Raw genomic sequence first — 14,666 nt, forward strand, 5'->3', positions numbered from 1 at the left:
ATCTTGCTCAGATATGGTCTTAGCAGCTAGAGAAGCCTTCCATTCTGAGGCAATCTAGTGCATCTGAATGGTTATTATTCAAAATGAAATAAGCACATGTACTTGCCCACACCATCCTATTCATCCCAGCCCTCAATAATCAAGTGACAGAAGCTGAAACTGTCAAGCAAACATCTTGCAGTAGAAAGATTTACCTGAAGAACAAGGTCCGGATTTAAATCTTGCTGTTTCATTAGCTGTTTGACTTGTTTTCTCCGCTCTACCAGTTTCCGGATCTCTCTGGGCAAAATGCCCATATCTAAGTTTGGATTTGGCAACTCAGGGATCTGTTCCTGTTCCTCATCCTGAAAAACACACAAGAGAAACTTCAGACAAATTAAACTTTGATAAAAAATAAACTTCAAAAGTAATACTTGACAAGTGCTTTATCCCATCACCACACCTTAGAAATCTTTCCTGTATGAGAAAATCAATAATACATGAGCAGCCTCCAAAGGGGCTCATCTAGGTGTAGTGGTACCAGTCTATAGTTCCAGGCCTTGGGAGGCTGAGGCAGACAGATCATCATGAGGTCAAGGCCAGCCTTGAGCCATATAATATGTTCTGGGTCGTTATGGGTTATAGAGTGAGTCCCTACCACAAAAAATAAAAATAAAAAAAATAAATAAATAATAAAATAAAAGAAACCAAGCCAAACCAAAACAACAGAAACCACAAAGAATCTAAACAAGAAAAAGATCTGTGTGGTCACAGACCACTGTCTCCCTGTACCAAGTTCTATCAATCAGCCTGTATCATTACCACTATCTCTCACCCTTGTTGTTACTTACAAATTTAGATTTACTGTAAAGGGATGGATTTTTACAAATGTGGAGCAACATGTTTTAGGAAAATTGTTTTTAAAATACAAATGCTAAGAAAGGTTCCTAAGATTAAAAAAAAAAAAAAAAGGCAGCTAAACGCTTGTTTTATAACATTTGTACAACTAAACAAAATGCTATAGAATGTTTCACAACAATTACTATAAATGCTTTTACTGTTAAAAATAAAGAAGTTATATACAAAATCAGCAAATCTCTTAAGATTTGGATCACATTGAAATAGGTCATGACATTTCTAAAAATTAATTCACATATACACACACACATATATTATATATATTCCTTAGTGTTTATGGAGTACCTTTTACCTATAAAGTGCTTTGCAATCACCAGAAGAATAGCAACATTTTAGAAAGGCAATCAGCAGTCTTCTTATATTAAAATTTACAGCAGGAAAAAGCAGGGAAAGCATTAGGGCTTTTTTCTCAAGCCTCCATTAATTCTATTAACAGGCTGCAAAGAACAGCCAGGAACAGTTACCCTTTGAAAGGTTCAAAATTAAAAATAAACCTTTTGGCTTAAAGCATGTCAAGTCAATGCCATTTGATAACCCAGCCTTTACAAAGTATCTGATTTTATAAAGATCAATATCATAAAATGAACACCCTTACAATACTAATAAGGACCTATTGTTTTCCAATATAGCACATGATGATAGCAAACCTATTAAAGAGAACTTGGCATACATTCTACTCTATTTACAGCAACTAGAGTCACATAAAAAGTAATCTGAAAGATTCTTGGGTCAGGAAATTTATAATTCATCTGAAGCCCTACCACCACCTCCAGGGTGACACTAACTGCTCTGAAAACCAAATAAGGTGCTGTACATGAAAATGATAAAGAATTCATAAATTACCACATGTATAATGCTTCTTAAGATGACCCCTTGGGTCCTTCCATGCTATTATATATCCAGAACCCAAAATGAAAAGTTCAAATAGGCAAAACATTGGTGGGCATCAGTTGTGAAAGCAGAACAATGCTAACTGTCACAGTGCTTGGGAAATAGCAGGACAAAACAGAGGAGAGTGAGTGAATCCACCCCCATGGACAGAAGTGATGAGCCTAAGGATGATGACTGACTTGGCAAGTCTATCAGATACTCTCTCCTCTGAGAATATGGAATTGGAACTGAAAAAAAAACAATACCAGACATGTTGAAACTAAAGGATATATAAACTCAGAACCTGGAGGTCAAATGGGAAGAAAGCAGGAAGAAAAAGAAGGCAGGGACAGAGAGTGAGATGGATCAATGTGATGAGTAATAATCCTATGCTGCACTGAGACAGGATTACTGAGGAATGAAGTATTAGTATATGCTATAACACAGATGAATCTTATAAATAGTATGCAAGTGAAATAAGCCAAACACGCACCAAAAAAATCACATTCTATATGATTCCATTTACATAGAATGTCCAAAGTAGGCAACTTTACAGTCAGAAAGATTAGTGGTTTTTAGTGAGAAGACAAACCTCCAATAGTTCCAAACTCCATGGCCTTAAGTTCAGTAAGTCAAAAAACAAATAAAACAAAAAGACATGAATGTGGGAACTGGGGCTTGCAGAGAGAAAGGAGATAAGAAAGGGTGGGGATGAGAGTAAACAGAATGCAGTATATACATTTACAAAACTGCCAAAGAACAAATGAATAAAAATCTATAGTAAAAAAATTAATGGCTGACTAGAGCTGGGATGGCTTTTGTGAAATAGTAGAGCTGAATGAAGTAATGGTGTACAAACTATGAAGACACTAAAACTATCACTGCACATTATAAATAGGGAGACTGTAAGTGAATTGTATCTCTACAACAGTGTTTTAACGAAAACACAGAACCAGCCTAAGTCTCTTTTTGGTTGGCCCTCCTTAGATGATGAAGTATATAATTAGGGATGGAGATATAGTTCAATGAGCAAAATGTTTACTGAGAAGCATGATGACCTGAGTTCGTATCACCACAACCTATGAAAGAGCAGGCATATGGCCTGCAGGAAGGTAAAAGTGTTCCTTTGGGGGATTTTGTTTTGAGACAAAGTTTTTCTAGGTAGCCTTGGCTGTCCTGGAACTCACTCTATAGACCAGGCTGGCCTCAAATCAGAGATCCGCCTGTTTCTGCCTCCTGAGTGCTGGGGTTAAAAGTATATGCTGCCACCTCATGGCTAAAAGTTCTTAATGTACAAGCTTCACAGACTTAAGTTTGATCCCCAGAACCCACAGTGAAAGGAGAGTTAAGTCCCAAAAGTTGTTTTCTAACCCCCACATGCACATTTACATTGATGTACAAACAAAAATAATGAATATTTTGTAAAGCCAACATGGTGCTACAGCCCTATAAACCAGTTGGAGGATGGGAGACTAAGACAGGCAGATCCCAGGAGACCATGTATCAAACATTAAGGTGAAGAGTGATAGAGAGAGATGCTGGCAGTCAATATCCAACCTCCACGCATACACGTACACACATGAACACACATGTATACAAAAATATACCAAAGAAAAAATGTTACTAATGCAACCATCAACAGGAAAGAGGAAAAGCTATGATACTAACCCCTTTGGCTCTTTTCCTTCTTTAAGGAAAACTTTTAACACTGACTTCAAGAGCCCCCAGTTGAATACAAACCTCTGTAGCTTTCTGCACCTCTAAAGCAACTCTTTGTACTGTTGTAAAACAAATGTTAAATTCCTGAATGATTGAAGGATATAAACTGTTGAAATCCAGGAGCAAAATGAACTTGTCATAAAAACCTGAAACAAAAAAGCCACATAATGTCAAAAGAAAAAGTCTAAAGAAAAGTGCCATCAAAACACCTCATGAAAAGTACTCTATATAGAAAATATATAACCATCCAGCACGGTAAAGCAGATAAAAATGGGGTGGGGGGGTCAACTACAAATCCATAAAAACGACTTAGATTACAGTAAAAATCCAGATCACAAAAGAAAGGGTGAAAAGACTGCCTTATTTGGGAACCAGTGACAATCAGCCTGTTCCCCAGCAGTCACAAAGCACATCATTATGTGTAAACACCTTCCCTTGTCAATTGTTTTAGAAATGTATCATGTTCATTTCCCAAAAATATAGTTAAGCATTCTTTCCCACTACTCTCACCCCACCAAAAATAAAAATGCAGTGTTTTACAACCTCACCTTCAAGAAATAAAAGTCAGCACATTTATCTACACAAAAACTATACTTAAGATCAATCAAGAGATGAATATATAAATGTTAGTAGTGGAACGATCCATCCTCTCTTCTTGCAAAGGATGAACAGAAAGCTACTATATTTCTCTAGGACATTTATAAAAAGTTATCTTCACCTTGAGAAGAAACTGACAACATAAATGTCCACTGAAATAGAACTGCAAACTTGCACTGGTGGCTTAGTCCTCATCTCTTTATCACAAAATCCCACTTACTCCTTCTGCTCTCCTGTGGCAGATACCATCATCTCCTTTTCACAGAAAAGGAAACTGAGGTTAAAAGAAATTAAATAGGCAGCACCCAAACCAAAAGCTGACACCAAAAGTATCATTCCTTGTCATTGCAACTAATAAAATTGCTCTTGTAAAAAATGTCGCCGGGCGGTGGTGGCGCACGCCTTTAATCCCAGCAATCGGGAGGCAGAGGCAGACGGATTTCTGTGAGTTCGAGGCCAGCCTGGGCTACCAAGTGAGTTCCAGGAAAGGCACAAAGCTACACAGAGAAACCCTGTCTTGAAAAACCAAAAAATGAAAAATAAATGTCTCCTCCTGAGTTACTTGATAAAATTCACGTTAAATGTGCCTATGCATAATCATACTATTGAGCTATACACACTTGGAAACAACTAAGATGGTCTGAAAAACAATAACGATGAACCTCTAAATATCATAAACCATCTTTTCCTTCTGGATAACAAAGAAAAGGTGCTCTGTAATTCAGTGGTTATTTTACTTACTTTAACATTGCTTTCCAAATAACCTGGGACACTGGGCAAAGATGAGACCACTCTCACATAAAGAGGGAAAAATAGTTATGTCTACTATAGGCCAAACAGTGACCTCTATATTAGAGCAGGGACTGGAACTGAATAAAGACCAACTTTGAGCTATTGCGTATTTTTTATCACCTATAAACTAAGAATGTTCTAAAGAGCTAGAAAAAGTAAAATATATATGTAAGATATATGAAATTTAAATTTCAAAGTATGTAAGTAAAACTGTATTGACATATGGCAAAGAATTTATACTAATTCCATGTTAGGTAACTAGTAAACTAGATTTCATATGCATAAAAGATAAAACTAAGGTCATTAAGAAAGCAGTTTGCTTACCTCCAAAATAAAACTAAGGTCTAGCTTCCTTTTTTTAAAGAGTTATTTATTATGTATATAGAAGAGGGTGCCAGATCTCATTAAAGATGGTTGTGAGCCACCATGTGGTTGCTGGGGATTGAACTCAGGACCTCTGGAAGATCAGTCAGTGCTCTTAACCTCTGAGCCATCTTTCTTAAATCTAGCTCTATGTGAAGTTATTTCTTAATATAGTGGTTCTCAGCCTGTGGGTCATGATGCCTTTGCAAGTCAACCAGCCCTTTTGCAGGGTCTCATAAGACGATCAGAAAACACAGATATTTACATCAAAATTAAAATTTATAACAGTAGCAAAATTAGTTATGAAGTAACAACAAAATAATTCTATGGTTGGATCACCACAACATGAGAAACTGTATTAAAGGGTCACAGCATTAGGAAGGTTGAGAACCACTATCTTAATATCAGGGGCAAACCAATATGCTACCAAGGCTTACCAACTTTGGGATCCAAAACCAAGCCTCCGGCATAAGCTGCTTTCTTACGTCCTTTCTTATATTTATTGGTATCTCCATCAATTTCCTCATCTTCATCTCCCTATTTCAAATGGAAATAGTCCATCAACAGCTAGCAATGAATTACAATACTGGGTTACAAAAAATATTTACTTTTACTTAGTGGTCCTCCCTACAGAGAAAAACTATTATCATAATATGTTTATGGATCCAAATGAATGCCAAGCATGGTGGTGTCTTAAGTAAATCACCAGTTTTCTGAATTCTGTATTTATGTTTCTGAAATTCTAGAAATTTCATTTAAAGGTTAGGGAAATAGCACAGCTAACAGAGTGCCTGCTTAGTGCTTACAAAACCCTGGTTCCATTACCAGCATCACATAAAACCAGGTGTGTGATGACACATACCTGTAAGCCCAGTGTTTGGAAGTTAGAAGCAGGAGGATCATAAATTCAAAGGTATTCATTAGACCATGTCAAAATTTTTAAATATATGTATGTGTGTGTGTGTGTGTGTGTGTGTGTGTGTATGAGATAGAGAGCAAATAAAAGAAAACTTTATTTTAAAATCAATAGGTATTAAAACGCTTCATGTTACGTAAATTTTGAGATTGTAAAGGAGTTTTTTTTTTAATTACATTCACTACTCTGGCCAGGTGGTGGTGGCACATGCCTTTAATCCTAGTACTTAGGATGCAGAGACAGGTGTATCTCTGAGTTCAAGGCCAGCCTAGTCTCCAGAGCAAATTCTCGGATGGCCAAAGCAACACAGAGAATCTCTGTCTCAAAAAAAAAAAAAATCACTACTCTGAGGCAAGGGGATAAAACATTCTACTCATTCATTATCATTACTTTTATGATATGGGGTCTTGGCATGTTATTCAAACTTCTGGGCTCAAGCAATCCTCTTGTCTCAACCTCCCAAGTAGCTGGGACTCCAGCAAGTACCATCATGCATGGCTTATTGTCAGTATTAGTATGTATTCCTTAAAATAAGTATGCCCACAAAATGAAAAATCCATTTCCAAGGAGTTTACTAACAGCCAACCAACATTTAACACCTCTGCACAAGTTAAATAGATCTGAATTAATATTTGCTGTACTATTTTCAGTAATGTGCATAAAAAATACAAGAAAATGAGTCACACTTTAAACATTCAATTACCATTCTTAATTACTATCAGTGGTGATAAAATGGAAAATAGACTGGTTTAGTTTCAAAGTCATAGATTGGTGTCATAATCACACTAGTAGCAGGTTGTATATCCCCAATCTCAAAATCTGAAGCTCAAAATCTGAAAATTTTTAAGTGTCAACATGACTCTACAAGCAGAAATTAGCACATGTCACCACATGTGTCAGGAGATTAAATATTATGAAATTACCTTTAGGTAATACACACATGCACGCATAAACACACATACACACATATGATTCATAAATTAATTTTATGTTTAGTCATAGATTCCCATACCAAGATTTCTCATTACATATATGCAAACATTCTAAAATAAAATAAATCTAAAACACTTCGAATCCCAAGCATTTTGGATTAGGGATACTCAACATATCTAAAAACTACAACACAAAAACAAAAGCTCAAAGGTTAAAGCAACAAAAGGTTTAACTGATATTAGCTCTGGGTAAATCTTAGTGGGGGCAAATCCTTTCTATCTATGGTCATTTATCAAAGAAGTCTAATGAGGTCCTCAAAGACATCTCACAAATAATTTTGCCTCTACAGAGAAAAGTAGAGAGGGAAACAACCACACAGACACAATGGAGCAAGCTTAAGAGTGATCTTAATTTACAGGGAATTACTGATAACTTTAAAAGCAGATGTCAAAGCACTTTAAAAAAAAAAGACTACCTATGTAATATAAAGGAGAAATAAGAAAAGGCAAAGTACTATACAATTTTGGACCCACCAGTTTTTGCTGAGATTTTCTGAAAATCTGCTTGTCGGGCACAATATAGTTGTTTTCATAAAATGCATGAAGCAACAAGAACTCGTTTCGTTCAGATCGTCCACCCATCAGTGTCCTGGACTATTAAACAAAATTTTTTAAACTTTGAACTCAAAACCATCACAAACGCAAGCAATGTTGAATCAGTTAATTTAATCATGGAACCTCCTTCAACTACTCATAGTAACAAAGGTTACTTTTTCTAAACTACTTCTAACTTTCTCTTTAAGCATCAAGGGAGAAAAAGGGAGCTTAAAATACTGTCAGTGTATCACTTCACCAAAAACATCCAGATGTTAGAGATAAGATCCTTATGTTCACCCAAATCTCTACATACTGCACCTGGCATTCTTCCCTTTCTCCCAACCAGTTGTTCCTTTGACAAAAGAAGCCCAGCTTTCAGGATCCCAGCTCCTCATTTTATAAGCATGCATTTAGGCTCATTATCATATAACAACTATCCCAAGTAAACACTGAATCCAACAGGAAATGCTTTCTCCCCCTTTCTAAGTTAAATTTACCATAATGTTCCCGGCGATGTTAGTGATCTGCAATGCTAATGGAAGAACATTTAGCTCACACATGATCTGCAAAATGAATCTGGCATCTTTCCAGATTTGTTCCAACAGGTACAATAGATGAGAAGATTCACTGTACAGAAAAGTAAGAATGAAACAGAATCAAGTAATTAAAAGATACAATGACTATAATCAAAACTTAAAATATTACAAGGAATTTTTGGTGTAAGTAACTTCAGAGCAATGGAACCTTGGCTTCAGAAATTATTTAAAATAAGGTGGCTAAATAACTAGAAATACATTTATACCACAAATCCCAGTACCCTTCTCTCAACCAAAAAATCCATAGAGTGAAATTATGTTAACTATAGCTTAAAATTTATCTAGTGTTAACTATAACCTAAAAACTATCTAAATCCTTTTATTCATTCAATCAGTAAGTATATAATACATGCCTACTATGTATCAAGCACTGACTATGACCAAAGATACAAATTCCTGTCCTTGTGGGAAAAAGAGTATAAAAAAGAAACATAAAAAGATAATATTTATACAATGGTAAGTAAGTATTAAGGACAAACAAAGGGGTAAGAAACAAAGAAAATTTAAACTTTCAGGAGCAGAAATTGAATTTTTACTTAGAGAGCTAGGGGAAAAGTCACTGAAAATAAAGACCAAGAAATGACAGGACAAGCCTTATAGATGAGTATTTTAGGGAAGAACCTTCCAAATAAAAGCACAAAGACTCTGAGTGAGGCATCAATCTAGCAGTTACAGGAACACAATGGAAGTCGCTATGGCTGGATCAGGGCTTCGCGGAAACAGCAGCAGAATAACAGAAAATCAACACCACAAAGACACTGTATAGGGCCCAGTAAACTGAAGTAAAGACTTTACTCTGAGTAAAGACAGTATCACTAAAAAACTTTGATCAGACTTAATTTTAGCAGGATTACTCTGGTCCTGGGTTAATTACGAAGAGTCCTGAAGAGAGCAACAAAATTAGTACATAAACCCACTGCTCTGATTTGACATAGTTTATTTCATTTGAAACTGGGGGTGGGGTTTAATCCCCACTATGAAGTACTATGGGACATACAAGCATAGACCCTCAGACCTTGGTGTTATTAGTACCATCAGCTACCATGATGTGCTACAAATACTAAGGTACTTAAAGATGAAGCCACTGAGTCTCCATGACTGAATACTGGTGACTTCATAAGTGAGATTAGAGGATATAGACATGAATGTACTTTTCACACAACAAATGATACCCTGAACAACTACACGACTCTGTCAGAAAAGATCCATCAATCTTGTACCTCCAGAACCATACACCAAAACAAACCTCCTTCCTTTTTACCTTATCCAGTATGTGGTATTGTGTTGTTATCAATAGAAAATAGACTAAGACATTCAGTAATTCAGGGGAAAAGAGTATGGTGGCTTGGGGTAGGGTAGGTTCAGTGAAGGTTAAAGAAATTCTAGGAGCTTTATTTAAAAGACTAGGCTGAAAAAGTCCCCTGATGGATCTACTTTGGGATATAAGACAAAGAAATCAAGGATGTCTAAGAGGTCTGGGATAGAAGATGACTTTGAATGCTCCCAGACAGTCATGAACATTCATAACTGTCATTGATACAGTTATGACAAAGACTAAAGAAAGAATATAAGAGAAAAAACAGTAGTTCAGTTTTTAACAAGCTGAAGGTTCATACTAGATAACAGGTAGGTGAATCTAGAATTTGGTGAGAGGTTTAAAGCAAAGAGACACGGTGGGAGGCATTAGCCCAAGATACCTAACTTAAATTATGCATCAGACAACCTAAAGAGGAAAAACAGTCAAAAGAGAAGTAGCTGAAGGACTCAGGAGAAAAAGGCTTAGAAAAGGGCTATAAGTAAACACAGCTGGTGGCAGTGGCACACACCTTTAATTGCAACACTCAGGAGGCAGAAGCAGGCAGATCTCTGTGAGTTCAAGGTCAGCCTGATCTACCTAGAGAATTCTGGGACAACCAGAGATATATAGCAAAACCATGTCTCAAATTGAAAAAAAGTAAGCATGGACATGGCGGTTCAGATCTGTAATCCCATTACTCAGGATTCAAGTTCAAGACTAACCTGAACTACATAGCAGGATCCTGTCTCAAAAATCAAAAGATGCAAACAATATGTCTAAATTATTGCTTGATTTTTACATTTCCAAAAATGCCCACAGTGATTCCTAAATGCATGAGTTAAGAATGAAAATCTAAATTCTTATTAGTTTACAAATTACTATTAGAAAACATCAAGAAGACAGGTAAGGGAGATGGAGGTCTGTAGTTGTTTTTTTTGTTTGTTTGCTTTTTTAAAACTCTTTGTGGGCCCACTACCCAGCTCCCAAATAAATACATAGAGTCTTATTCTTACTTATGAATGCCTGGCCTTGAGCTTAGCTTGTTTTTAGACAGCTTTTCTAACTTAAATGATCCCATTTCTCTTTAACTACATTTTGCATCTGGGCCTTTTACCTTTCTTTATAAATCTTTCTTCCCTTCTTACTCTATGGACCCTGGTGTCCTCCTCTGCTTCTTCTTTTCTCCTCTGTCCTTGCTCTCTTCCCTAAATTTCTCCTCCTATTTATCCTCTCTGCCTGCCAGCCCTGCTTATTTCTCTCTCCTGCCTAGCTGTTGGCCTTTCAGCTCTTTACTAGACCAATCAGGTGTTTTAGACAGGCAAAATAACACAGCTTCACAGAGTTAAACAATGGCAACATATAAGAATGCAACATATTATCATATCATTAAACAAATATTCCACAGCATAAACAAATGTAACACATCTTAAACTAATATTCCACAACAGAGTCAACTGATCCAATTAGAATGATTCAAGAGATAAACTAATCTAAAGTATGAAAATAATGGATATGGTGAAATTGGTATAAAGAGTGACTAATTTTCTGCTCCATGGCACCAGTAACTAGCTGGTGAACCTCCAGTCTTAGGCACCCTACTGTTGCTCTCTTCAAGAAAAATGAATTCTGAAGAATATAGGATCATACCTATACATATTTCGTATATTTTCTGCTGGAATTACAATCCTCTCAGTTTTCAAAATCTGTTGAACAAGATCAGACAAATGGTAGCTTTTACAATGAATCAATTCTTTTGCTGAAATTTCCACATCACATATCATTCGGCCACAGGTAGCATTTCTTTCACCAAATCCACTCCGGCTCTAAAAGGCAGGGAAAAAAAAATCCCATGAAGGAGCAAATGTTAAGAACAATCAGTTCTAACCTATTTTGGAACTGTCCCCAAAATTACAATATTGAAACTCTCCTTCCACTCATAAGTCATGTGCTTTTGAACACTTACTGTATATCTGATGATGTTCTGGGCACTCTGTATATCACAGTGAATAAAACAAAAATTCCTGATTATATAATCAAACATATACAACATAATCAAGAAGTCAAACATTTTTAGAAGACAAAAAGTACATAGCAAAGGAGACATCACAGTAGAGTGAGGGGCAAGGAATTTGGAGGGTTTGCATCTTAGAGTGATCAGGGAACACCTTACTGAGAAGATACCATATAAAAAGAAAACTTGAGCTTTGCATGATGGTTTATATGCCTTCAATGCCCACTGAGAAGCTAATACTTGGCGGGGGGGAAGGGGAGGCACTACTGCCATGAGTTCAAGTCCAGCTTGGGAGATGGAGTGAACTGCAGCCAACTCCCTATCCCCGCTCCCAATCTCAAAAAACAAATACCTAAACAAACAAAAATTTCAAAGGGAGTAGGGAAGCAGCAGCTAAACAAGTATTTGCATATGTGCTAAGAATGACCTTATCACCTTAAAGATATTAGCACCAATAAAAGGAACTGTGGCCCCAACTCTTGATTCCTAAGAACAGGCCCCAACTCTTGTCCTCTAGAGACCCCTGGAATTATAAAAGGTACAGATTCCTAAATTCTCTGCTGAAACAACATGTCTACTTTACTTGTAGCCTTCAAGTAAAATAAGATTTCAAGCATAAGCACTTTCACACTTAGTAAGAAAGTGCTTCATATAAGAAAGCACCAAAGACCATATATGCAAGCATATCAAGACCTTGTCTCAAAAAAAGACAAAAAAAAAAAACATTAAGAGGCCAGCTTGAGCTACAGGAAACTCTCAATAAATAAATAAATAAATAAATAAATAAATAAATAAATAAGAACAATAAAGAGTAAATTAAAAGAGAGAAAAAGGAGAGAAAGAAAGGAATATGGCCTTGGGTCCTGTCTGAGCTCAAATCTCAGTTCTTTCTCTTTCTAGTAAAATTATTTCAAACGAGCCACACAATCCATTTGAGAATGTCTAAAAACAAAAGTTGCTGAGAGGTAGCTCCAACAGAAAGTACTTAGCTCCTTTCCACTAAATTTTCCCACTTGCAAACTGAATAATAATCAATGATGTGAGAGCCTGCCAAGCCTGAAGAATGCCAAAATGAAGGTAACATGCATGCACTATCTTTCATCACTGATTTAATTCTTAGATTTAATTGCTGGTTTTTAAAAATACCAGTGGTTTTTATAAATACAATGCTGGATTCAAGAAAGATATCCAGTGCCAAAGTTAAAATAGCATTACAGAAGAGGTGGTAAAATTATCCCGAGTCGAGTCACTGATATAACAGCTTCACGCATAAGTCATTTTTGCCTGAATTAATCACTTCATTAGAAGGTATAAAATGCTTTTGTAGTTCTGTCCATGTTTGTTATAATTTACTGTAAAATTAACTTTCCTTCATTATGCTGCAATATTTGGTTATACCGTAAAAGTTTACAGGAAAAACAGGGTAAACACTAACTTCCTTCTTCTCACTGACAATTTTCTATGTAGGAGGTTGAAAACCATCACATGCAATGCCTAGAAACATTTTATTTATTCATTTCTGGTGGGACTTTTAAGTGTTTTTTATTTCCTCTTTATAGAACTTCATATAACATAACAAAAGAGTGCATCCCCTAATAGCTATCCTGTATTTAAAAACCAAATAAAGAAGTGAAATGATTACCCCAAGTTTTGGCATGTTGGATCGCCTCAGTCGACCTATCTTGGACCAGTAAGGAACTTTGCACACATTAATTCTTTGCAGTAGCACTTCCAGTTCAAAACCACAAATATTATGACCCTAGTCAGAAAGAGACAGCCAATCATATAATGAACACAAATTAGAGGATTTGTCTTCAAATGCACAGAATTTCTTTGTCCTTTCTTTCTCTGGTCTCTAATTGAAGACATTAAAAGCTTACCTCCAATTGGGGTCCTTTCTCTTTCAGGAATTTATTCATCAGCAGCATTCATTAGCTTTGACATTAAATAGGTTGCTAAGGAGATTGCTGGAATAAACTTTATTTTATACTAACTGATGCAAGGTTCATTTATCTTTTAATTTGCTGCTTAAGTCTTACAATGTTGGAGGCAAATGCAAACTTTAATGTCCCATACCTCTTATATGATCAATAAAAGCATCCTTAAAAATAGAAAACCTGTGTTGTATATGTTTACATAGGACTTCTAAAGAACTCTATCCAATTTCTTTAAAAACTGAGCATGAACACTACTGGGTTGGATCTTTAATCAATGTACAATAAAATAATACTAGTAAATAGTGTGATAAACTTAAAAGCAAGGAAACAAAACTAAACAGTAGAAAAGTTATGGGACTGGAGAGATGGCTCAGCAGTTAAGAGCACTAGCTGTTCTTCCAGAGGTCATGAGTTCAATTCCCAGCAACCACATGATGGATCACAACCATCTTCCAGTGGAATCTGATGCCCTCTTTTGGCATAAAGTCAATGGAGCACTCATATACATAAAATAAATAAATAAATCTTTAAAAAAAAGGAAAAAGTTAACACAACCTGAGTTTTCGTTTCTATAATTTCTAATTTATATCCTTTGGATAATATTTTTCACATAGCTAGGTTTAATAGAAATCAGAGGTTATTTCAAATAAATCAGACCAATCCATAGATAATTAATTTTAATTAAAGATATATACTACCACTTATAGTAAACAAAATCTTAGACAGAAAGTAGAACTATTAATTCTCAGGGTCTGGAGAAATGGGGGAATAATGGTCTAGATCAGTGGTTCTCAACTTTCCTAATGCTGTGACCCTTTAATACAGTTCTTCATGTTGTGGTGACCCCCCCACCATAAAGTAATTTTTGCTACTGTGATGAATTGTAATGTAAATATCTGTTTTCCAATTGTCTTAGGCAACCCATGTGAAAGGGTCATTTGACCCCTCCAAGGGGTCGCAACCCACATGTTAGGAACCACTGCTCTAAAGTGTTAATTTTAATAAAGAGCTACAGGGATAGCAACAAGGTAATAATGGAGGTGGTGACAGTTACACATTATGAATGAACATAGTACCAATAAATCTACACTTAAAGGTGGTCAAGATGACTAATTTTAGGTTATAAAAAGCTTACCACTATA

At 35.9% G+C, this 14,666-nt stretch overlaps 1 protein-coding gene and 1 non-coding gene across 2 annotated transcripts in view; both read right to left on the reverse strand.

Annotated features, from left to right (window-relative positions):
* The window catches only part of Pola1 (DNA polymerase alpha 1, catalytic subunit), a 323,891-nt gene that overhangs the window by 262,189 nt on the left and 47,036 nt on the right, over positions 1-14,666 (reverse strand). Inside the window, exons 19-25 of the mRNA XM_036175149.1 lie at positions 13,230-13,346; positions 11,224-11,399; positions 8,181-8,310; positions 7,621-7,740; positions 5,676-5,775; positions 3,508-3,632; positions 195-344 (exon numbers count right to left, since the gene is read on the reverse strand). Of these exons, the coding sequence (XP_036031042.1) occupies positions 195-344; positions 3,508-3,632; positions 5,676-5,775; positions 7,621-7,740; positions 8,181-8,310; positions 11,224-11,399; positions 13,230-13,346 (918 nt within the window). The remainder of the gene's footprint in view (positions 1-194; positions 345-3,507; positions 3,633-5,675; positions 5,776-7,620; positions 7,741-8,180; positions 8,311-11,223; positions 11,400-13,229; positions 13,347-14,666) is intronic.
* LOC118574904 lies at positions 4,108-4,235 on the reverse strand. The gene has a single exon (XR_004943781.1).

The sequence above is a fragment of the Onychomys torridus genome, chromosome X, assembly GCF_903995425.1.
Source record: "Onychomys torridus chromosome X, mOncTor1.1, whole genome shotgun sequence".
In the NCBI taxonomy this organism is placed as follows: Eukaryota; Metazoa; Chordata; class Mammalia; order Rodentia; family Cricetidae; genus Onychomys; species Onychomys torridus.